This window comes from Epinephelus fuscoguttatus, linkage group LG9 (assembly GCF_011397635.1).
Source record: "Epinephelus fuscoguttatus linkage group LG9, E.fuscoguttatus.final_Chr_v1".
NCBI classification, from domain to species: Eukaryota; Metazoa; Chordata; class Actinopteri; order Perciformes; family Serranidae; genus Epinephelus; species Epinephelus fuscoguttatus.
The window spans coordinates 38,061,102-38,084,924 of NC_064760.1; the positions used below are offsets into that span (position 1 = coordinate 38,061,102).

General features: G+C 40.1%; 1 protein-coding gene across 2 annotated transcripts in view; it reads left to right on the forward strand.

The window, feature by feature from the left end:
• Window positions 1-18,647, forward strand: part of aff2 (AF4/FMR2 family, member 2) — a 228,876-nt gene extending 210,229 nt beyond the window's left edge. For both annotated transcript variants that reach the window (XM_049585826.1, XM_049585825.1), the window contains exons 22-26: window positions 148-219; window positions 2,362-2,455; window positions 4,958-5,010; window positions 8,369-8,592; window positions 10,226-18,647. In XM_049585826.1, the coding sequence (XP_049441783.1) occupies window positions 148-219; window positions 2,362-2,455; window positions 4,958-5,010; window positions 8,369-8,592; window positions 10,226-10,347 (565 nt within the window). In that variant the 3' untranslated portion in view covers window positions 10,348-18,647. The remainder of the gene's footprint in view (window positions 1-147; window positions 220-2,361; window positions 2,456-4,957; window positions 5,011-8,368; window positions 8,593-10,225) is intronic.
• Window positions 18,648-23,823: the final 5,176 nt, after the last annotated feature.

Consider the following 23,823-nt stretch of genomic DNA (forward strand, 5'->3'; position numbering starts at 1 on the left):
ATGATTTTAACCTTGATTTCCTAATGAAAATGAACATTGAGTATACATGTATTCATTAATGTGAGAAGAGTAAAGTGTGTTTACATTTCACACACATAAATCAGTGTAACTGTCAGCAGATGAGTAAAGAGCATCTCTCCCTTGTAGGTATGCCATGAGGTTGAAGAACTTCGCCAGCCATTCAGCCACCATCGCTGAGAAGAAACTAGCTGTGTTGTGGTAAGATTCTGTGTGTTTGTGTGTGTGTGTGTGTGTGTGTGTGTGTGTGTGTGTGTGTGTGTGTGTGTGTGTGTGTGTGCATGCGTGTGCGTGCGCGTGTGTGTAATACAAAATACTGTGGTCATAAGATACCCAAGTTTTAGATCTTTTTTATTATTATTATTCAGCTAGTAAGTTGACTGTTAAATGATACTGTTGGTGGATTGTCCTGGTTGCCTGTGGGTTTAGAATGTTAACCATGCCGTTGCAGTGTGTTTCTAAGTGCTGCATTCTCAACACTGGCAGCCAAATTCTGGGAGAAAAATACCTTTGTTTTTACTAACTTGTGACTCATAAATGTATACAAATTTTAGTGTTTAGGGCCTGATGCAAAAATATTTTCGCATTATATCTGAAATTTACTCATATGAGTGTTCCAAGTTAAATTCAGAAAACTCCTTAGAACTGCACAAATTTATCTTAAATTTCCCTTTTCAACCTGATGAATTCCACCTGTACAGGGATAGCTGCGCTTTTATGAAATGTGATCATTGGCATGATCAACCCAGCCAAACTGGTGTAGAAGACTTCATGTTTCATTCACAAAAATATAATCCAAGAGTATTAATAAGATTTTAACTAAGCGACAACTTCTGGGGCTGAAAAATGAAGCCAACATCGAAGTGCCAAAAACTGCAGTTCCTCTAATGACCACTTGAGGCTGGCTCTTAGAGCAAGTCAGTGCCCATAGACCACCATAATAATTAAGGGTGTGGCTGGTTGGGTAACATAACCATGGCGTAACCCAAGATTCACTGTGTATAGGTGTAGCCATAGCTGTCGCTATTTCAGTGTGTTTTCACTTTCTTGAGAGTTTATTGGAATGTTTTGATTGACTAAAAGAAGTCTTGTTCAGTGTTGGGTTGTACTTAAAGACTTTCTAAGGAGTCAGATAATACGTTTTTCCAGTGAATACATTTTGTTTTATTGGTTTTAAGCCTGTTTTTTCTAGTGAAAATTAGCGTTAGCATTATCATGGTTAACCGTAGTTGTAAATGCACTGTGCTAACCAAGCTAGCATCAGGGTTATAAATATGGTCACTTCTGGCTCCAAAATCCAATATGGTGACGGCAAAAATGCAAAACTCAAGGCTTCAAAACAGGATTCCACGAAAGTGACGTCACAGTGGCTACTTCCAATTATTTTGTACAGTCTATGATTTTAACAAAGCAAAGCTTCAATTTCCGCTGTCCGAAATCAGCAGATAAAATTCCCCATTAATGCAGCAGAGTTAGTAGTTAGTAGTATTACAGGACCTGAAACATTTTATTAATACAGCTGCCAGCAACCTGCCATCAGGGCAGCGCTGCACTGTGACTATAGAGGGAATGGTTTGAAGTTGGATGTGAAAAATTATTTTTCAAATGCAAAGCAGTCTATGCCTTAGATGGCAGGTCAGGATCTGGCAGTCACAGTGATGGTCAAGAGAACAATATAGGCTCTCTGTAGGTGATGGTACACTGATGGGTGCAACGACCTTACAGCAAGGACGGTGGCAGGTGACTTAATGCAGGTGTGCGACCTGCATAAAGGCTGTGAGGCAGATGACTGAGTGGGATAACTCCTATAGGCACTATAATTATTATCAAAAACTCAGACCAGTGTTTCTCCCCTGTGGAGATAAGCTGTATGTAATTTGTACAACAGTAATGCACCACTTGTGAATTTCAGTTGTACCTAGAGATATCCGCACCCAAAAAAAATTGGGGAATGCCACAAATTGTATTAAATCGGCCGTTCATGCTAATCAAGAAAAAACTTACACATTTTACTAGAATGTAAAACTCTGCTAAAACTCTCAAACCTCAGTCTTTTCTGAATTGTCACTCACAGTGCTCCAAAAACATTTTAGGGTGCTCTGCTTGTGAATAGTAAATTAATTCGCAAAGATGTGGATCTTTATATTATCATATACTAGTATTATACATTTCCCACATGCCTTACTCCACTAAAGTTCTCCGTAATCCCTGCAGACTTGTGGGGCGTGTTTGAAGGCTGGGTGCATTTTGTGTGGATGACATGAAAATAATATTGAGGATGGGGCTTTAAAAGGGAATTTGTACAGAGGACTCATCTGCCTTCTAATGGTTTTGTTTCCATAGTAACCGCTGTCTGTCTCTGCTGTATCTGAGGATGTTCCATTTGAAGAAAGACCACGCTGTCAAGTACTCGAGGTCGCTCATGGAGTACTTCAAGGTAACACACACACAGATTACACACACACACACATTTGGACATGGACTTTATTTCCCGTCTCTCTCGTTTTCTCCCTCTGTGGCTGAAAAACATGGAAAGCCAATTACAATCCCTCAAATACATTTCATATTCATTTTCATGGTGCCTGTGCATTAATTTTGCATGACGTTATTAAAATCCATTCTTTCTCTTTGATATTAATGTACTAATTAGCTCCATCAATCATCACAGTGGATTGTTAGGGTTTAATGTGCTTGTTTTGATTAATTATGTTTAGTTTAATTAATTACTGAGGATGTCATTATCACAGTGTCGCATTTGCATTGATGGGATTGGATTCCTGGGAAGGGACTGACTGGGGGTTTAGCTGTGTATGTGTGCGCAGGCTGTGTACATACAGTATGTGTTGACTGAAGGAAAAAAAATAACTGAAAGGAGTCAGAGCAGTTCATTTTAAAAGAGAAATGACACAAAAACAGTTCTGTAATATACTTATCCTCATGTGTCCATCAAGTGTCATAGAGTAACATTACACGTGACAGAAATTACACATACTGTACGGGAAAATTGGTGGCTTAGTGAGATTTGGCTCATGTTATATTAACATTAACATTTTAGCCATTTAGCTGCTACTTTTTTCGACGCTTTTTTCTGTACCAAAGATTAAATGAAGGTTTTACAGTATGTTTTTATGGAAAAGATTGGAAAGAGATATTAATCGCTGAATATTAAAGGTTCCCTCCATTAAAAGAAAATCGTTTGTCTTTTGTTTATGTTCCCTAAAATATCTAATCTTGATTATACTGACTTGTATCTGTGCAAAGATGTGTTGACACATTCCTCTATTGAAGGGGGCAATATCTGGACACTTCTCTAAAATCTGAGATTCAAACGTTCACCGCACAAGCAAGTTTTGGTACATCATACAAAAACCAGTAGGGTGGTGCAGAAATCAGTCCTAAAACCTGGCAATTATTTAGCGTCTTAGCTCTTTGTTTCCCCCGTGTTGAAGTCCATGGGTTTTCATTTATAGGTTTCTTATTAGATGCCTGAAATAAGATCTGTGGTGAACACAAGCTGAAGAGACTTAAATGTTTTATTCTACAACATAAATTATGTCAGTAAATAACGGATTGGCTCACACAGTTGTCAGTCATGTCATAAAATACCCATTTCATAGCATTAAATAACTAATTAAAACCAAACTTATCAGAAAAGGAAACACTTGAACAAACAGCAGCATGATAGAAACTACCGCAAATGACATAAAGCATCCCAAGGGAAAATGTATTTGATCTGCACTCTGAGTTTTTAGTTTGTCCCATGTCCCATCCACTAACATAGAGGGGTTGGGCTTAATGACGTATTCAGCATCCAGCCACCAGGGGGAGATCAAGTTGCTTCTGCTTTACTTTTGGGGGCTGTCATGTTGTCCATCTTTATATACAGTCTGTGTTCCAATACAAGACATATCGACGGGGGAACACTCTTAAACACAACACCGGCAAAGAAACCTGAAACCTCCAGTGCAGAGCGCTTTAAACTGTGTCAGCAAAGAAGCTTAACAAAAAAAAAAAAAAAAAAAAAACATCATAAATGAAATGATATGTCTGCTAGTTCCTGTGCTTTTGGTGCACCATCTGAGTCTGGGTCTGACTGAGGCTCCAACTTGTACGGCTGAATCTCTAATGTTTCCTCTAATGCTAATGCTACCCATCTGGATGTGCACTGCTGCACTGCTACTAACTATTATGGGGGGAAAACAATGTTTTACAAAATATTAGTGTACACACTTTAGAACGTGTCTGGAGAGCAACTTTAACTAAACTAAAACATGATTTGAGGATAATAATTATTTCAAAATTAATTTGTTTGTTGATCTTTATGCTTTGGCTTATCACTTAGTAAATAGCTGATTGCAAAGAGCCTTTTGGATAAGTCTGGCACATTTACAGCACTGTTTGAGTGTGTGCTGACTCAGGTAAGCCAATGAAAAAATAGAGAGTAAAACAATTTGTGAAATGTGCTTACTTGCTTCAATGGTAGCTAAGTGTCACAAAAGAAGATCGATAGCAGTTCCTTAGCTATCTGTTAAATATGAAGCTACAGCTAGCAGGCCATTTGCCTAGTGTAATATAAAAATTGGAAACAGGAAAACAGCTAGCCTGGCGCTGTTTAAAGGTAATTTTCACACTGTGGACTTTGTATATATTAAACAAACAAAATATAACATGTTAATTAGTGAGCATTAGAGGAGCTAGAAGGTAGATTTTATTACCTTCAAATAGAGCCAGGCTGGCTGTTTGCCCTTGTTTGCAGTCCTTATGCTAAGCTAAGCTAACTGTCTCTTGGCTGTAGCTTCAAAATTGAAATTGTCATGAGTGCTGGTGCATGTTATCATTTCTCTTTCTTATTCTCTAGTCTTGCTTTCATCTGTCTACTAAGGCAGATACTGTAAGCCATAAAAACATGTTTTAATAAATGTGTCTTTCTGTGACCCAGAATTCAGCCAAGAGTTCCCACCAAGCACCCTCTCCCTGGAGGATCAATGGAAAGTGAGTACACACACACACACACACACACACACACACACACGTGCAGTACACCCCCCCCTTCAGTCACATAGATAATTGAGAATTTATAATTCACCGGAGCTCTGCTGCAAAATACCACGGCGCCCCTGACAGCCACTTGCTCAAACAAACCCCCTCAGGAAGCAAATAAAAGGATTGATTTGTTGTAGATGTGAGGAGAAGAAGACTGGAGGGGCTGCCGAGTGCTGGGTGAGAAGGAGTGATGGAGGGAGTGATGATAGATGGAGGAGGAGAGGGGTGGAGGAGCTGTGGATGTGAAGCTAATGAGTTTGGACAGCTCTGACGCTCCACAGCAGCAGGACTGGAGCTCAGTGTGTGTGTGTGTGTGTGTGTGTGTGTGTGTGTACACGGTGTGTGTGAATCAGCCACAAGTCGTTGGGTCAGCGAGGGTCAAGGCCACATCACAGACATTACATCACTGCCAGAGCCACACACCCAGCTGTGCCAGGCAGGGGGAGCAGTTTGTACTAGCATGACTGATGTTACTGTAGAGTGAATATCAGTGAAACTGTGAAATGCCACACACCCGCTCACATTTAACACTTTTTATAGCCTGAAGGCCTGAAATGATTAGTCCTTTGTTGTATTTGATACAGTTCCCTGCAAAGCCAAAACAAAAGACTCTTATTTTGTCTGATTAATTGCCAACAAAATTAATTTGCAGCAATATAAATATTAGTAAACAGTATCACTGCTAATGTAGTTGTGGTACACTAGTTGTTATACAGTATAAATGGATAGGAACAATCAGTAGCCTCTGTCTCATGTACCAATGTTTATCTTCATGCTAGCATGCTATAAAGTTAAAGCTGCACTAATCAATACATTTATGTTAATAACACATCAAATGACTACATGTAATGTGAAATGTATAGTGACAGCCCCACAGAGAATTATTATTCTTCCAACTCTTTTTATCACTACCAACTCTGCACTTCCCCTCAGCTCTGCACAGCTTTAGCTTCTTTCAGTTCATTGTTTTGGTTTGGTTGGCAAATTTAGTGTTTTGGTTCAGTCTCACTGCTCTCATCAACATTGTGTCTGGCAGCAGACAGCTGTTTTCATTTAAAAACCTCTGATAAATCCACTGTACACCACCTGCCCAATCCTGGATTAATAGAAATGATTCATTGAAATCAGTTGAGAAATATAATTTGTCGACAGGCAAGTCTTGCTCTTACTGTGACACTGACGTATCACTGCAAATGAGCTGACACAGTCAATGTGGTGTCTACAATGTGGTGTATATATATATATATATATATATACAGTACAGGCCAAAAGTTTGGACACACCTTCTCATTCAATGCGTTTTCTTTATTTTCATGACTATTTACATTGTAGATTCTCACTGAAGGCATCAAAACTATGAATGAACACATGTGGAGTTATGTACTTAACAAAAAAGGTGAAATAACTGAAAACATGTTTTATATTCTAGTTTCTTCAAAATAGCCACCCTTTGCTCTGATTACTGCTTTGCACACTCTTGGCATTCTCTCCATGAGCTTCAAGAGGTAGTCACCTGAAATGGTTTTCCAACAGTCTTGAAGGAGTTCCCAGAGGTGTTTAGCACTTGTTGGCCCCTTTGCCTTCACTCTGCGGTCCAGCTCACCCCAAACCATCTCCATTGGGTTCAGGTCCGGTGACTGTGGAGGCCAGGTCATCTGCCGCAGCACTCCATCACTCTCCTTCTTGGTCAAATAGCCCTTACACAGCCTGGAGGTGTGTTTGGGGTCATTGTCCTGTTGAAAAATAAATGATCGTCCAACTAAACGCAAACCGGATGGGATGGCATGTCGCTGCAGGATGCTGTGGTAGCCATGCTGGTTCAGTGTGCCTTCAATTTTGAATAAATCCCCAACAGTGTCACCAGAAAAACACCCCCACACCATCACACCTCCTCCTCCATGCTTCACAGTGGGAACCAGGCATGTGGAATCCATCCGTTCACCTTTTCTGCGTCTCACAAAGACACGGCGGTTGGAACCAAAGATCTCAAATTTGGACTCATCAGACCAAAGCACAGATTTCCACTGGTCTAATGTCCATTCCTTGTGTTTCTTGGCCCAAACAAATCTCTTCTGCTTGTTGCCTCTCCTTAGCAGTGGTTTCCTAGCAGCTATTTGACCATGAAGGCCTGATTCGCGCAGTCTCCTCTAAACAGTTGTTCTAGAGATGGATCTGCTGCTAGAACTCTGTGTGGCATTCATCTGGTCTCTGATCTGAGCTGCTGTTAACTTGCGATTCCTGAGGCTGGTGACTCGGATGAACTTATCCTCAGAAGCAGAGGTGACTCTTGGTCTTCCTTTCCTGGGTCGGTCCTCATGTGTGCCAGTTTCGTTGTAGCGCTTGATGGTTTTTGCGACTCCACTTGGGGACACATTTAAAGTATTTGCAATTTTCCGGACTGACTGACCTTCATTTCTTAAAGTAATGATGGCCACTCGTTTTTCTTTAGTTAGCTGATTGGTTCTTGCCATAATATGAATTTTAACAGTTGTCCAATAGGGCTGTCGGCTGTGTATTAACCTGACTTCTGCACAACACAACTGATGGTCCCAACCCCATTGATAAAGCAAGAAATTCCACTAATTAACCCTGATAAGGCACACCTGTGAAGTGGAAACCATTTCAGGTGACTACCTCTTGAAGCTCATGGAGAGAATGCCAAGAGTGTGCAAAGCAGTAATCAGAGCAAAGGGTGGCTATTTTGAAGAAATTAGAATATAAAACATGTTTTCAGTTATTTCACCTTGTTTTGTTAAGTACATAACTCCACGTGTTCATTCATAGTTTTGATGCCTTCAGTGAGAATCTACAATGTAAATAGTCATGAAAACAAAGAAAATGCATTGAATGAGAAGGTGTGTCCAAACTTTTGGCCTGTACTGTATATATACCTAACAAGTATGGTGCTGCTTCTCCTTTGTCCCGTTGTCCCGTTCTATAACATCCTTTACTTTCCATTTTGCTCTCTCCTGAAGAGGATAAACGCTTTTTTTCCCATCAGTCTCTCATCTGTTCCCCGACACACTTAAAAATAATACTTTTCTTGTTTTGTGCTGTTGACAGCAGTCAAGGACTTTTTAGCCGTCTTATCTGTAAAAAATAGTAAAGACAGTATTCAGTAGATACATTCTTGACACCAGTAAATCTGTCTGGAAAATATGTAACTATATTCTCGGCTGACAGACTCTAGAGCACACTTTCCTCTTTGTATGTTATCAAGTAACTCAAAAGCCCTTCCAGCATAGACAAGCTCTCTGTTTAATTCTCTCGGTGTTACTGGGACTCACTGCCTCTCTGTGTTTTCCAGGGTCAACGGGACTCCATCTCCCCTCTCACTCAGCCCCTCCCCAGCCAGCAGCGGAGGTGGAGGAGCAGGAGGAGGCTCTGGAGGTGCCCCAGGCTCGTCAGGAAGTGTGGCTATTCCCCAGCGGATTCACCACATGGCTGCCAGTCACGTTAACATCACCAACAACATCCTGCGGAGCTATGAACATTGGGAGACGGCTGACAGACTGGCCACTGATAGCCAAGGTAGGACTACAACTGAAAATGACTTTACATTTACTGTACTTTCTTCCTCTGCAGTGCTGAAACGTTCTCCAGAGTGTTTTCAACACCCAGCTGACAGCAGGCGATTGGAAAAAGGAAATGTGAAAGCCTTTAGAAAAAGGCTGTGCGCACTTTCACACACAGTCACCAGATTAATATTTAAGTCTTAAGAAAAGTTGTTGTTTTATACCATGTACTAATTAACACTGTAAAATATATCATTTTAATAGTGAGGCGAGGAATTATTTAAAGGACAGATTTCCTCCCATGTTTGACATGAAATAGTCCCTGCTTATTCAGCTCCACTGGTCTTACATGTAGTGGTTTTATCAGAAACTTTTCCGCTCTATTCACTGACCTAATGGACTTTTGAAGCGTCCTTGAATGCTTTCCTTTTCTAACCAAAGAGCAGGCACTTGATCTGTACCACTCAGCTTTCCAACCATCATTACTGTATAACTGGTTCCACTACACTTACAATAGCCAGTAGTTTACAAGCCCTCTGATAGGAGAAGCTTTTCCTAAATTATGTCCCTTGACCTCTTGACCTCTTGACCTGTCTCACCAAAGAAAAGAAACATGATTTCAAGATGAATTTGTGTGTAAGAGTGCAGTCAATGTACAGGGTCATCAGGGCACCCTCTCTTTAACTGGTGTTGGGTTGAGTTGGGCTGTCAAAGCAGGGACTCTCTGAAAACTTGGTAGTTCACTCAGACAGGTGTGGTTTTGCAGGACGCAGCAGTGCACACTTTGGTGAGCAATGTGACTGTCTCAGTCTGTGAGTGCACATTCATACCTTATATGATAACCTGTGTACACCATTGTAAGATCGCAGAACAGTAGTCCTGAATTATTTTGATTGGATGAAAATGAGCAGTTGGACTGAGTGTCAAAGTATGGTTGAGTTTTTTTTCTAAATCTTGGAGAATTAGACAAACTAGACTTAATAATATACAAGTATAAAGGCATGACAGAATATTATATTCATATTTTCGTGTAATTTGTATATTTGGTCACACACCTGTTTACATGGAGACTGATAGTCTGACTTGTAAGTACATTTGGGCTCAGCATAAAAAATCCTTTCTATTGAAGTTTCCTGTGGGTTTAATCTTGGGATTAGGGCAAAGATTAGGTTCATAAACAATTTAACGGTTTAGCTAGCTCATCTAAAAAGTGACGACACAACCCGATGCGAGCTGACGAGAACGTATATTAGGCACACAACATTCTGTGTGATGAAGCATGTAAATCACCACTCCTGTGTGAGACCCATTGACAGAGAGAAGGCTCAACAGTATGTTTAGACCCAGAACCACCCCGTCTTTACCTACACTCAACACAGCCTTCCGTTGTATGCACTGTCTACATCATCCACCTTTACTTAATGTCATTAGTTAAATTACTTCATCAAAAAATAATGGGTTTTTTTTGTGTAAAGTGTTTCACAAGTTTTGATGGTGTTTATGAATAAATGACTGAGCTGACTTTGCCTCTCGATGCCCACAGCAGCAACAGAAAAAACAGCCAAACTGTAGTCATGTGTCATTTCAGCACAAGCAGCAGCAGAGACAGTAACCCTCAGTAACTGTGTCTCTCCCTCACCCCCCTGTAGAGTTCTTCCAGGAGCTGGACTCGGTGATGGAGCCGTTGAGTCAGCAGAGCAGCATGACAGAGCTGGTGCGATACATCAGGCAGGGACTGCACTGGCTCCGCTTAGAGGCTCACCTGCTGTAAGGACTGGACCAGAGCCAAAATTTGAGAAAAAAAAAAAAGAAAGAAAAGAAAAAAAGAGATGGGCCTGGGAGCTAGAACTGGGATAACAAGTGAGATGAGACTCATGACGATGCTTCAGTTCCCACTGGGATCCTTCAAATGACCCGACACCACCCACAGTAATGTAACAGCATAGACTGGGTGGATTAATTGGGCTGAAATTCACCTGCAATTAGGACTGAACAGTAATTAAGTTTGGGAACTTCAACTGTGACGCACAGAATACAAATTAGCACATTAAACATTTGGCTGATGCTGCTTTTTGGAGCAACTGTATATTGGTGCAGGTAGCTTAGACTCCTGAAGGGACTATAGGTGTTAGAAACCTCCCTGCATCCCTGAATAGAAATAAGAAGCAAAGAGGAAAGGTAGAAAGTATTTTTACTAAGACAGGATCATTTTCAAAAAGATATGTGAGAGGCTGATGTGATTAAGGAGGCTGACGGTAAAGAAGGAGCTCAACAGAGGCTCATCTGATCCAGCAGTGGCCCAGAAACGTGTCCGTGATTGGGGCTAGAATTAAAGCCTCAGGCTGATATTGATCCAACTGGAGTACCGGTCCAATCCATTAGATCAGGACCATGCTGGTAAAGGAAAGAGGCTCAGCTACAAACACTATTGATGAGGCTAAAGTTAGTCCTCTGCCTCTGTTGCAGTTGGAAGTTAGATGCTGCTAACCTGCCTCAGTTGTGTATTCCTTCTGTAACTTAACAACACACAGTAATCACTCACAGGGATTTAAAATGGCTTCTGAAGAATGACAGCTGAATAGTCAGCCTTTGTGGTTAACATGTCATTCACATTTTACACAAGTTATAATCCTTAAGAATTTCATCACATCCAATTCAATATTTGACACTATTCATGGCTGACATTTATTCTGCTGCCTATATGGATTTACACTCGTTAGTTACCTTTCCTATAGTAGTTTGCATTGTCAGTGACAGAGTCCGCCATTCTATTTCAAATGGTGCACGCGTGCACTAAGGATTCATGTCAGACAGTGCACACACAGGATGGAATTTAGAAGACCAAAGACTGTGCATGCATATATGTATGTAATAACATGAAGCAGAAGAGCAGAGCAGCTGGTCCTGGGAATTTTTAAAAGGAAACATATTTATGTCAGACCTGGTTTAACCACAGAGACATTGGCAATGTAAACAGATATACAAGTTGCTCATCTTCTTCTGTTGTATTTCTGACAGAGTAGCTGCTCAAAGCTTGTTTCCTGCCCTAGCAGTCAATACAGTTCTTACAAAACTGTAGGACTTGTATCACTAAGACATTCTTAGCTTTACCATCAGTAACCACAGGTGTCGCTAATTTAGTTCAATTCAAAACACTTTGTTTGTCCCCTGGGGCCAACTTGTGGAGGCACGTAGTGTGGATAACACAATGTGAAAATAAATGGACAAAGCTACCACGATGTCACCCATTTGTTTGTCGACTCCCATTTTGAAGCGTCGAGTTCAATACTTCAGCTGCCGCCATCTTGGGGTTTTTTTTGCCGGGAGTAACCACATTTGGGTGAGAGGGTGAAGCTGTGAAGGAGTGAGGGGTGGATCTGACAGAGAGGCCAAGGGCACTATCAGCAGACAGCCTGTCACTCAAAGTGGCCCCGCCCTTAATCATGCGTAACTTGAGAAAACATTTAGCTTCATACAGTTGTCATGAAGGGGAAATTAGCTATAGAGACCAAAACTGCTTTTTGTACCAGACTGTAAATGTGTTTATATATGCCGTAAAGTTGGGCATTTTAACACGGGGGTCTATGGGGACTGACTTGCTTCTGGAGTGGCCGTTAGAAGAACTGCAGGTTTTGGCACTTCCATGTTGGCTTCATTTTTCAGCCCTGGAGGTTGCAGACTGGTAAAAATGCAAGCATAGTTATACTAGTATATTATTCAGATTAAAAAATATGCTGTACAAATAATAATAATAATGATCAATCAGAAGTGAAGCTTTAAAGGTTATAACTTTAAATCTGGATTTGCTTTTTGATCATCTTCTAGCTAACCACAAGAAATCAGATTATTTAGATTTTTCCTCTAAATGGAGTCAGGTACAGTTTGAAAGTTCCATATTACGCCCTGCCTCTCAGTGTAGCAGCTTATGGTGTAGGGCAGTGACACCAACATGTTTAAAGCTTCAAATACATCTATGAGTATCAGAATATCCTCACTCTGTCCAGCTGCCATCAAGCAACTCCCACATGTGACCTGGATCAGTGGTTTGTTAAAGTAAAAGCTCTGAGATCTCAGATGTGGAGCCTCCAGGTACAATCGAATCAAGATAACCTGAACATTAAGATGTGTCTGGCCAGACTGAGGATTATAGGACCTGGTCAAGTTGCAGTCTGGAGAGTTAACAGCTCAGCAGTCCAACAAATAAGGGTTTTCTTCCATCAGAAAAAGCATTTGTCTGGTTCTTCTCTTACTGGTTATGGTCTTAAATGAAATTCCACTCAGTTCTATTTTCCACAGCAACCCACCCACTAAAGTGTCAAACACTTAGGTGGGGAAAAAACTACAAGATTCAGTGTGATTTGCAATTAAGCTCCCACCCACGTGCAGATCAAGTGAACAGGGTGAAAATCTCACAACGGCTTTTCTTCCCTGATGTCAAAAAATCTGTGCGACAACAGGGACTTTGTACAGCGCTTAATGAGATCACATCATCTGCTGGATATCTTGTAGTTGTTTCCCAACATTTGTCGTGTTGTGTTGTTAGTGTGTATACGTGTACAGCCGATTGTCAAGTCTATTTAAATCATTACCTGACTGGACAATACCGATGTTTGTGTACCATAATGTACAGACTGTGACTCCTGGAAACAGTGTTTGTTTTTGTTTTTTAGTGTCTTGTGAATGATTCAATGTGAGTGGATGAGGAAGTGCAACAAGAAAATAGGGTATCTATATATTTGTGTATGTACGCGAGGGTGTGTATGAGTGTGTGTCCATGCACAGGCTATGGCTGCATTTACACAGCACCAAACATAATCTGATTTTTAACCATTTTTGGCACATAAAAACAAAAGGAGAGCCTGTTGTTTCCATGTGGCTTCTCTTGTTTTTACATGTGCTATAAAGACTAAAACTCTGGATTTGTTTGTATGGTCTCTGTAAATCCAGCACATCAAGCATGAGTTTTTAAGTTTTGGATCATTCGACCATCGCTGAATGTGTATGGAAGACAACGCGGATGTGAAAAGTAATTTTCACTTTGACAAAAAAAAAAAAGAAACTCAAGTGCCTCTATTTGTGTCCAGTGGGAATTGCTCTATTTATTTAAGAACAAAGAATTAATCTAAATGATTTTCCATACCATATTGGTATAAATATGAGATTGTTTTTCGTAAAATCAAATGTTTCCACAAGCTTTTTACTGGCGTTTATGATGACACCAGGGTTTGGCTTTAAGAAAAATGTGTGATTTAACGTGTCAAATTTGCATTAGTTGCTGGGGGGTTTTTTTCTTGATGATTTGAGCAAGTATGAGTTTGTCTGAAATGCCTGAAAAATGTAAACCATCGCATGCAATAAATGATAGCTTCAGACCAAGAACTACTTGTGTCCATTTTGAAAAAGAAAAAAAAAAACAGTCAATGTATTTCTTGTTGCATAGTCATTTACAGTGTGAATGTTCTACATCACCTGAAAATACAGAGCCGCTTTAAATGCACAACACTAAAGTTAACAGTCTGATGGAGGTAATAATGCTTAAGATCATCTTCACAGGAAAAGTTCCACATTTTAGGAAATGCACATCTTGCAGAGAGTGAGATGAGATGATTGATACCACTGCCATGTCTGTTGTCTAACTCTGAGGCTACAGCCAGCAGCTGGTCAGTAGTGATGGCCAAATGAAGCTTCATGAACCATTTACTTTACTTTCTCAGCCCACCAGGTGGCGCTCTCTGTTGAACAAAGGGTTGAAAGAACACTAAATTGCCATTCAACTTGCCATACAACTAAGGGTTCACAAAGTTCATTTGGAGCTCACTACTATTGGAAACAGGAAACAGCTAGCTCGGTTTTGTCCAAAGGTAACAAAATCCATACAGTACGAGCAGCTATAAGCTCACTAATTAACAAAGTGTGTCTAGTTTGTTTTATGGAAATAATTGGATTAATTAAATATGTTGATGGTTTTTTTTACAATGTGTAAAAATGTGTACAGTGTGCACAGAAAGGTTATTTTCAGTCAAAAAGTAACTACCAAGCTAACACTAACGCTAGTTGAAGCATCAAGTAATGGAGTGCTGCCAAGAATGAGCCCTGGAAATGAGTTAGCATTTTACCACTCCATTTCCCTAGTCTCGAAGTCAGTGTGTTTTTATTTAGATGCCTGAAATGAGGTCTGTGGTTAACACAAGCTTAAGAGACTTTCACAGTTCATTTTACGCCTTAAAACACGTCAGTAAATACCCCACTTGTGAATTTTGAAGCTTTCATGTGTCTTATAAAAGATGGTTGCTAACAAGCGGCTAAATGAGACTACAGAATGTCATCACGCTGAACACTACTTTATAGTCTTGTTGTGGTGGCAATGTTTAGTCATGCGACTGTAGTGTAGTTCATTTACAGCCTTAAGTTAGTTTTTTACATCTGGTGATTGAATTCAGGCTTCAAAAATCACAAAGTGCTGTTCATTTGTCAAGATTATCTTGTTGAACAAAACTTGTAACTATCATAACCGTTTGTTAGCCATTGAGCTTATTAATCTAAAACTAACTTTTTGACGAGGGAACCAGGGCGACACTGACTTCCGCATCAGCCTCCAGAAAAACGTCATCCTTAGAGCCCTTTATATCAGTGTGAAGCTGTATCACATAACCTGTTAGTTGTTGTTTCAGTAATGAATGAGTCTTCCTACATTTTCTGTAAAAAAAGAAATTGATTAAAATTGTGAAACAAGCTTAAAAAAAAAACGATTTTATATTTTTGGCCATATCGCCCAGCCCTAGTTAGTTGCATACGCACAAAAGCCAAAGCATTAAAGGGTTAGGGTCAGGCATTGTGACTTCACAGTACACTTTGGATTGTGTATGGATTCAAAAATAGATGTAATGTATTAATTAGTGGGCTTTTAATTGTGCTAGTAGGTGGATTTTCTAACCTTTGGACAAAGCCAAGCTAACAATTTCCCTACTTCCAGTCTTTATGCTAAGCTACACTACGCTATCTGTCTGCTGAGTGTATTTCCCAAAATGTGAAATTATTCCTTTAAAATGGACTCATGGTTCTTCATCTGAAAGCCTGAAAATGTTTACTATTTAACATTTTGGATAACAGTCCAAACTCCACTCCCTGCTGTTAAATAAAAAAGCCTTTTAAAGGTTTTTTTTTTCTTTATTTTATTTATTTTTTTGAAGTCGCAAAGCCAAATTAGCAGTGTCCCAATGAGCCAATGAACTTCTACAACAGCCAACAAACAAAGCCCACAAACTGTTTCTGTTAGGCCTCAGTCGTTACCAGTCAATAGTTGATCCACAGTGTTGCTCAGTCCAATTCAATGATGTTCGATGTTGTTTTGTTTTATGGTGAAACAGTGATGTTGCTGTATGGTTATTGTTCATTTCACACAATGGTCCTTATTTTGATTATATGCAGCGGTACAATATAGTTATACAATAATATGCTGTAAAATGTCAAAAACATTGCATTGGTGACATCATGGGGAACATGGGGTTCATCCCACTATGCTACATGTCACATGACGGCTACGGTAAATGTTGAACTCATGCAACACTTCTGTTGACTATATGCAATGTCAGTGTGTCGGTATATTCTGAGACATTTCGGGCACAGACTGCCTCAGCATGGCCTTTTATTCTGCTGACATCTTATTAAATATCTCATTAGCTCCTGTTACATTATCACAGTTGTCAACTTGTTTATCAAAAGCAGCAGTGACAGAAACGACGTCGCTGTTGGTGTGATTACAATAGAGAGCTAAATAGACTGATTTATTTTTTGACAACAGATGGTTACAAGCCGATAATACATTGATAATCTCTCCAGTAGTGATGAGTGTCTCTAGTATTTGTTTGCATTTCAGAAAATCACAGATACACTTTGATTGCTTAGAAAAATTGCCAAAACTGCCTCATACAGTAAATGAACTAGCAGTATTTATCAGGATAAGAGAGTTGTTTTTTCTTTTCTTCAAATTCTTGTAATCTACCAGAGAGCTGCTTTTTTCTTCCTGTTTTTTTTTTGTTTTTGTTTTTGTTCATTTGATTGTCCTCAGCTGTACCGTCAGAGTCATTCAACAATGTTAGAAATAAGTATCAGAAAGAGATCAGTCTCTATTTATCCAAAACTTTATCATCTGTTGGGGTCACTGGAGGGAGACATTAATAGGCTGTCACTACCACACAGGTCAGTGCTACAGAATAACTGCTAACATGTTGCACTATCTTTTAAAATGTATGCTTAATTGTGTAGTAACTCTCATTAGCTCCTTTCAAGTTACTACTGAGCAAAATCTACCAATGTTTTGGACAATTCATATCTTTAGCTGTAATAGAGCAAGCCTACAGCAGTTTGACAGCTAAGTTCTGCAAACAATTTACTGTACATCTGTGTTTATTTATTGCTCAGAACAATACATTTACAGGAGTAGTTCCTCATTTTGGGAAATAAAAGGAAATCGATATCACTCTCATGTCTGTGTGTTATGTATGGACCTAGCGCAAGGAGGTTGTTAGCCTAGCTTTGCATAAAGACGGGAAACCGTGGCTGTATAAAGAGAACTGGATACAGTGTTGGAGGTGGGTTCAAAGTTTCAAAGTTGCTCAGTGGCACATGAACCCAAAATTTGACTTCCTGGGTATAAAGGTAGCCGCATATTGTGCATTGTTGGGCTCCAGCTTCATATTTAACATACAGACATGAGAGTGGTATCAAACTTTTCTTATTCTGAGAAAGAAAGCAAATAAGCACAATTTCTCTCATAGAAACTTTGTATTGTAGTTGATACAAAAATATTGTAGAAGGTACTGCAGTAGTAAACAGAAAGTAGTGGCCATACAGAGGTCAAAGCTACAAATCATCTTAATGAAACCTTATCAGTAGGTTAGTAAAAGAGATTATTTTTCAGCTATCATAACCAAGTGTATTAGTTTTACAGTAAACAGGAAAACTCTAAAGCTGTATCATTTTACAAGTCAACCAGTAATATTCCCTCTGAAACCATGCTAACCTCCACCAAGGTTGCTTTGATGGTTTCACTCTCTCATGTGCAGTTATTTTGTAATAGCTATTATTGTAACCCTCCTGGGACACAACACTGTTAAATCATGCAGGGATTCAAAATGGCCCAAAACAACCCATAAACCAAGTTGTGTTGACTTTGAGCACTTTGGTGGTTTCAGTCCATGTGTTCCCTGCAGTGGAGAACTGTCAGCTGGTCTCAGTGGTGATGTAGAGGTCAGTTAACACCACAACTCTGAGTTTTGTCCAAACTAATCTCTAAAAGTGCAAAATGTAGCTGTTTTTAAACGAAGCACTTCCCCCATCAGTGGGTCTGATTTTCTCCAACAAAGACAGCCTTAATCATAAACTTGTACTGGTGAATCTTAATCTACTTTGCTTATTACAATTACACAACAGAATCAAATTTCATGCGGCATTAATTGATGTTGAAATGCTGCATGGTGCCTACTGTACACAGCGAGTGTTGGGCCTCCCAGTAGACGTTGGTGGTTGTGAGAGAGGCCGCAGCACGGTGCCTCTGACAGCCTGACAGATCTCTGTGTGTGGCTCTGATGTACATCACAGGCTAAACGCAACATTGTAAAGATTTCTACAAACCCAACACGTGAGAACACATCCGTTCAACATGGATCGCATTGTATTTTTAAATGTGTTGCACAACTTCAGCTGTTTTTCTGTTTCTATCAGTGCTATCTTTGGGCCTTTTATATGGTTCTTTTTATAATGAAGTTGTTCTATGTGATGATCAGAAGTTGTGATGCAGTTCCATTGTTTTTAAATATTTAATGTCTCTAAAATATGGATTAAAATCTGTTTGAACCAGTGCTCCTGCTGCTCTTACTTGTGTCTTTTTTAAAATGCCGTACTTTACTGGGCTGTATATGTCTTTTATAAAGATCTGGACTCATGATGAGCTTTTTCCAAGCACACAATGTTTTTAAATTCACAAGAAAACAAAACCTGTGCTCTCATGTTGCATTAGAAGGTTTGTTATTCAGTAAAGGTAAAGATAGAAAGCAGGGGGAATGAGCTAAAGTTGATACAAACACCATATAGTGCACTCTTACAATATGATTTTTCTTAATGAATGAAATCTCTCCGATTTTTCACTCTACCAGATTCTTTTATAAATAAGACTCTTGCCTTTGAGTGGCTTTGATGTATTATTACATTATAAGAGCCAAGCTAGTCTTCTTATTAACACTAATGGACTCTTATTTCTACATCATAGCAACTATTAGCCTACTTGGCCATGCATGATTAATTCATTGAATATAGCCGCACATTAGAATTCAAGAGGGGCAAAGAAGGCCGTGTGTCTTGAGAAACTAAGAGAGACGGTGGGAAAAGAGCTCAATGGACTTGAGAGTGTGTGAGAGAAATGAGCGGAATAAAGACAGAGGACGGACAAGGAGTGTTGTGTTAAAGTCCAAATTAAAGGCTGCATTTTCTGGGAGACATAAATCCTGTCTAATTAAGTATTTCCTGAAATGAGTAAGGAGGTAGAAAGCCTATTTGCAGACCCTGAGACATTAGCTGAATGTGTGTGTGTGTGTCCTTGGTGTGGAGCCAACACACTGACAGCTTAGATTTATAGGTTTAATTGCTATAGGTAACCATGCAGTCAAATAAGCTCTCAGAGATATGCTTCAGCATCACACACACACACACACACACACACACACACACACACACACACACACACACACACACACACACACACACGGAGGCCGAAATGTACAGACACACACATATTGCAGCCATAAGTGTGTACTAACCCCAATGGGAAATCTGACCTGAGTAGTAACACTGCAGTTGAAACCATGAACGCACAGGACGAGAAGATTGTGATGACTTTAACATCACCATCGCCGACTATTAAAATTGCCGTGAGTGTGCAATGATTGCGTCTCCACATCCACTCAACAGCTCAGCTAAAACACACTGGATTTATTCGTTTAAAAACAGTGTTTAGACAGCTGGATAGAAACACAGCTAATGTAGCATGAGCACTTGAAGCTCATGCACACTGCCGTTATTGACTTGTGAATGTGGACTGGCGCTGGGATCAAGGCGGCCGATGTGCAAGTTTTCCCCTGTGTGAGCTGTCTGGTTGGGCAGCCGCAACACGCTGACAGAGTTTTAAAGTTGTAAGAAGCTTGTTATCCATTCCCATATTAAATTCTTACACACTATCTGAATTTAAAAAAAGGAAAACTAGACTTGCCACCTCACGGTTGTACATTCCTGCAAACCAGTCAAGTTGTAGATGCAGTTTATATCCATGTCTGTCCAGACTCATGCACCCATGACAGATGATGATGCTTCAAATATGGATGCTGCTGCAGCACAGATCTATACCGTCAGCACAGTGTCAAGATGTGACCTTTTTTTTTTTTTTTTTTTTTGTCAAGATGTGACGTTGAATCATAGCCAGACAACATTATGATGTCACAGTGAAGTTGACCATTGACCTTTTGGACATAAAATATCACTTCATCATTTTAATTTGCTAGATATTGGAGTGAAATGTTGTCGTCATAAGCGTATGAACTATTGAGTTATGACAGATGCACAGCTTCAGACAGTCCTGTTCTAATCTATACAATCTACTCTGTGTTAAACTTATTTAGCCAAAACTTCCCTTCTTCCTGTTTACGTCCATGTAAATGAAAGAAATTAAACACCTGGCTACGACTCAGACTGAGATTGAAATTAGTCATGGTTGATCTAAATCATTTTTTTCTCAATGACTCAGTGAGCTGTTCTTTTAAAACTGTTATCAGATGTGTCAGTGTAGCTTTAATCTGCTGTTGTTGCAGCAGTTGAGGCTGTGTACTGTATTCAAGGTTTTGAACATTAGGTTTTTCATTTCTGACATGCTGTGTACAAGCATTTGCAAATAAGACGAGAAATACCCATAATTTCAGTGCTGGGTACAAACACAAATTTAAGCATTTTAGAAACTTGTTAATAGACTGTATATTTAGAGAAAACAACATGAAGTCTGTTAGTGGTGTGGTCATGACAGATGGATGTTGTGCTAATTGGGTTGAGTTTTGAAAACTATACTACAGATTAGACAAAAGGACATCAGTAGGTGTAAAGCAAACTGTAACTGTAATCAGATGGAGACTGAGAAAAAGGGGAAAACAATGAATGTAACCTTTAATGTTAAACAAATGGGCGACCTTATTAAATCATCTTACAGGTTAGTAGTCTGAGATAGCCTGGTTCCAGACCATAGACCCCGCCCACTCAACTGAGTAGGCTTGCATTACTGGTCTGGCATACTTCATTGAATTTGCGATTTATCTCGTCCAAACGATGGACGGACCAATGAACGCCAGGGGTCTAGCGATTAGCCAATCAGCGCCATGCTGATGTCAAGCTGTACGCCGGTGGGTAACTGGTGAGGATAGCAACAATGGCGACCGCTACAGATCCTACAGACCACATTAACGATGCTATTGAGGTATTTCGCCACTACTCGCGTTAATGGAGGACCAAATTAAGGAAGCTGCTAAACTGGATTTACTGCGATGCAGCTGGGCGTGCACGACGACGGAGACATTTTAAACGGGCAATGCTCGCTTGTTTTCGGCACCCCCGAGGCATGGATACTAATGACGTCAGATTCTGGGTGAGTCGTTGATCTCTACTGATTGGTTAGGGAAAAAATCAAATTCCCTCCCCCTTGTAAATCGCCTTCAATGGAGGCGATGTCACACTGAAGGTTCTGGGAGCTTTAGTCTGACACTCAGGCTAAGTCTGAGATGTAATGACAACAAAACAGCATTTTTACCTTCGTGTGATGCTGTATGTAAAACAGGTTAGAGCACGACTGACCAAGGCAACACTTTAGTATTTAAAACATTGATTATTCTTAATTATGTTTTACTCTCATTCTCCTAACAGTGGCCTGTTTGTGCTATAATTGAAATTCCAGTGAAAATGCATTTTATTCTACCCCAATTTTAAAACCACAGGTTTCCTTCAGTAGCGGCCACCAAACAGTTGATTATATCCATTCAACTTCATTAAAAGAAACTCAATCAGAAAATGAATTCCCTCGCCTTTCTTAATGTGCAGAGTGGCAATTTTAATAGAGTGCCCCTCACTCTGTGCCACATGTTTAAAAGTCCATCATCCATTAGCTAAACCTGCTTATCCTTTCGAGGGTCACAGGAGAAAATGGAGCCAATCCCAGCAGACAGTGGGTGAGAGGCGGGTAACACCCTGGACAAGTCATCACTATGTCACAGGACTGACACAGACAGACAGCTATTCACACTTACAGGGTAATTTAAAGTCAACGGCTGACCTGCATGTTTATGGGCTGTGGGAGGAAACCAGAGCACCCTGGGTTAAACCCACACAGTCCCACAGAGAATATGCAAACTCCCACAGAAAGGCCCCAGTCAGCTTCAGGTTCAAGCAACCATGCTAACCACTGTAAAAGTGATTTGTTCTAACGGGGCTTTCTATTCAGCTCTGTGGTTCACAGCTCCAGAAGGCGCTAACGAGAGAAGAGCTCGTCAGCTCTAATTGAATGACTCCTGATTAAACTAGCTTCACATTGGCAGCCAACATATCACATCTTGTCTGATTTCTAATTGGCTGCTTCCTTGATGCTCCACATGCTCTGGAGATGCAGATGTCTGCATTGTGGGTCAGAGAAGACGGGGGAGCAGAGAAGCAAAGGCGTGTTTGGAGAGATAAAACACACTGGCTTACTGCACAGGACTAAACGACACAATATGCTGCTTACAAAGGTGATGACATCGTGTATTTGTGGTAGGGGAGACAGGGGCTGGTTGGCACACTGCTATTTTCTGGTCCTTTGAAAGTCACTGAAGCAAAATGCAAAATCAAAATGTTTGTTTTCTTCACCTGCAATCATCTACTGTGTTAAAACTTCTGGAAGTTACCAACCTTTTTTTGGTAAATAAACATGGGAATCAGCTAAATTTTGATATAAGATTTTAAAGTCTGATGAGTGATGGTAGCTGACTAACATAATTTCATCACAAAGTTGGGACAAATTGATTGATTGGCACATGTAAATTTGACATGAATATAATGCGTATTTTGATGAGATGTTTTGATGGTTTAAAACCCATTTTGTCAAAGTAATTACAGTAGACCTTCCTACTGATGAATTGCTTAAAAATGTCTAGACTGAAAATGGGCTGATATTCTATTAAATGTTTATGTTTTCTGGTTGTTGCGTTCCAGACCATAGACTGTATATAGCAATGGACAATGCGTCTCCACTCTCTTCAGTTGTACAAAAATGAGGCCAAAACATCCCGGATACGCCTGCTGCCATCTTGCACTGATGTTGCATGTGAAGCCAGAGACTGTGAAGTAGCAGTCTTAGTATCAAGTTTCCTCCCATACACCCATCCGACCAAACAGACCAAGCAGCGGTCTGCGAGCAGTGCTACCGAATGCAAACGCACCGACTAGCACACAAAGCTGTCAATCACGTCGTCACAGCCCCTTTTTTTGTATCAAATAACTAATTAAAACCAAACATATAAAAAAAGAACGCTTGAACAAATATCAGTGTGATAAGAACTACCTAATATGTCAGAAAATATTTGATGTGTGCTGAAAGCTTTTAGTCCCATTCACTGACATTGAGGAGGCGGGGTTTATGAGCTAATCTGCAGCCAGCCATCAGGTGGTGATCGAGATGTTTTGGATTCACTTTTGGGTAGCTGTCACAGCTACAGTCTGTTTCACACTTCTGAATCCGCTCACTCCACCGAGTTCTAGTTGACTGATTCATCTGGCATTGTGACAGTGACATAGCGGTTTCTTGGATAAAATAAAAAAAAATGGCCAATGTGTGCCGCCGTCATTCAGCGCCACAGGCAGGACTAACGCCATTTTCAAGCTATTATCAAGTGTTGCTGGAACCACTGAGGAGTAATAACAACAATGGCGAGCACTGAAGAAAAGATAGACTCTGCTGTCGAGGCTGTTCTAAATCAACATGTATTCTCAATATCTAAAGTTTGTTCTGTTTTGACTTTTGTTTCCACTTTTAAAATAAATGGAAAAGACACTTTGTTGGCATGGCTACGTGTCAGTGTGTGACATTAGACTCAGGCGTATATGTTGGTCAGAGAAAACTGAATCCCCCTCCAGTGGACACAATGTCAGACTGAAGATGGAAACAGAGTGTTAATAAGTTAACGAC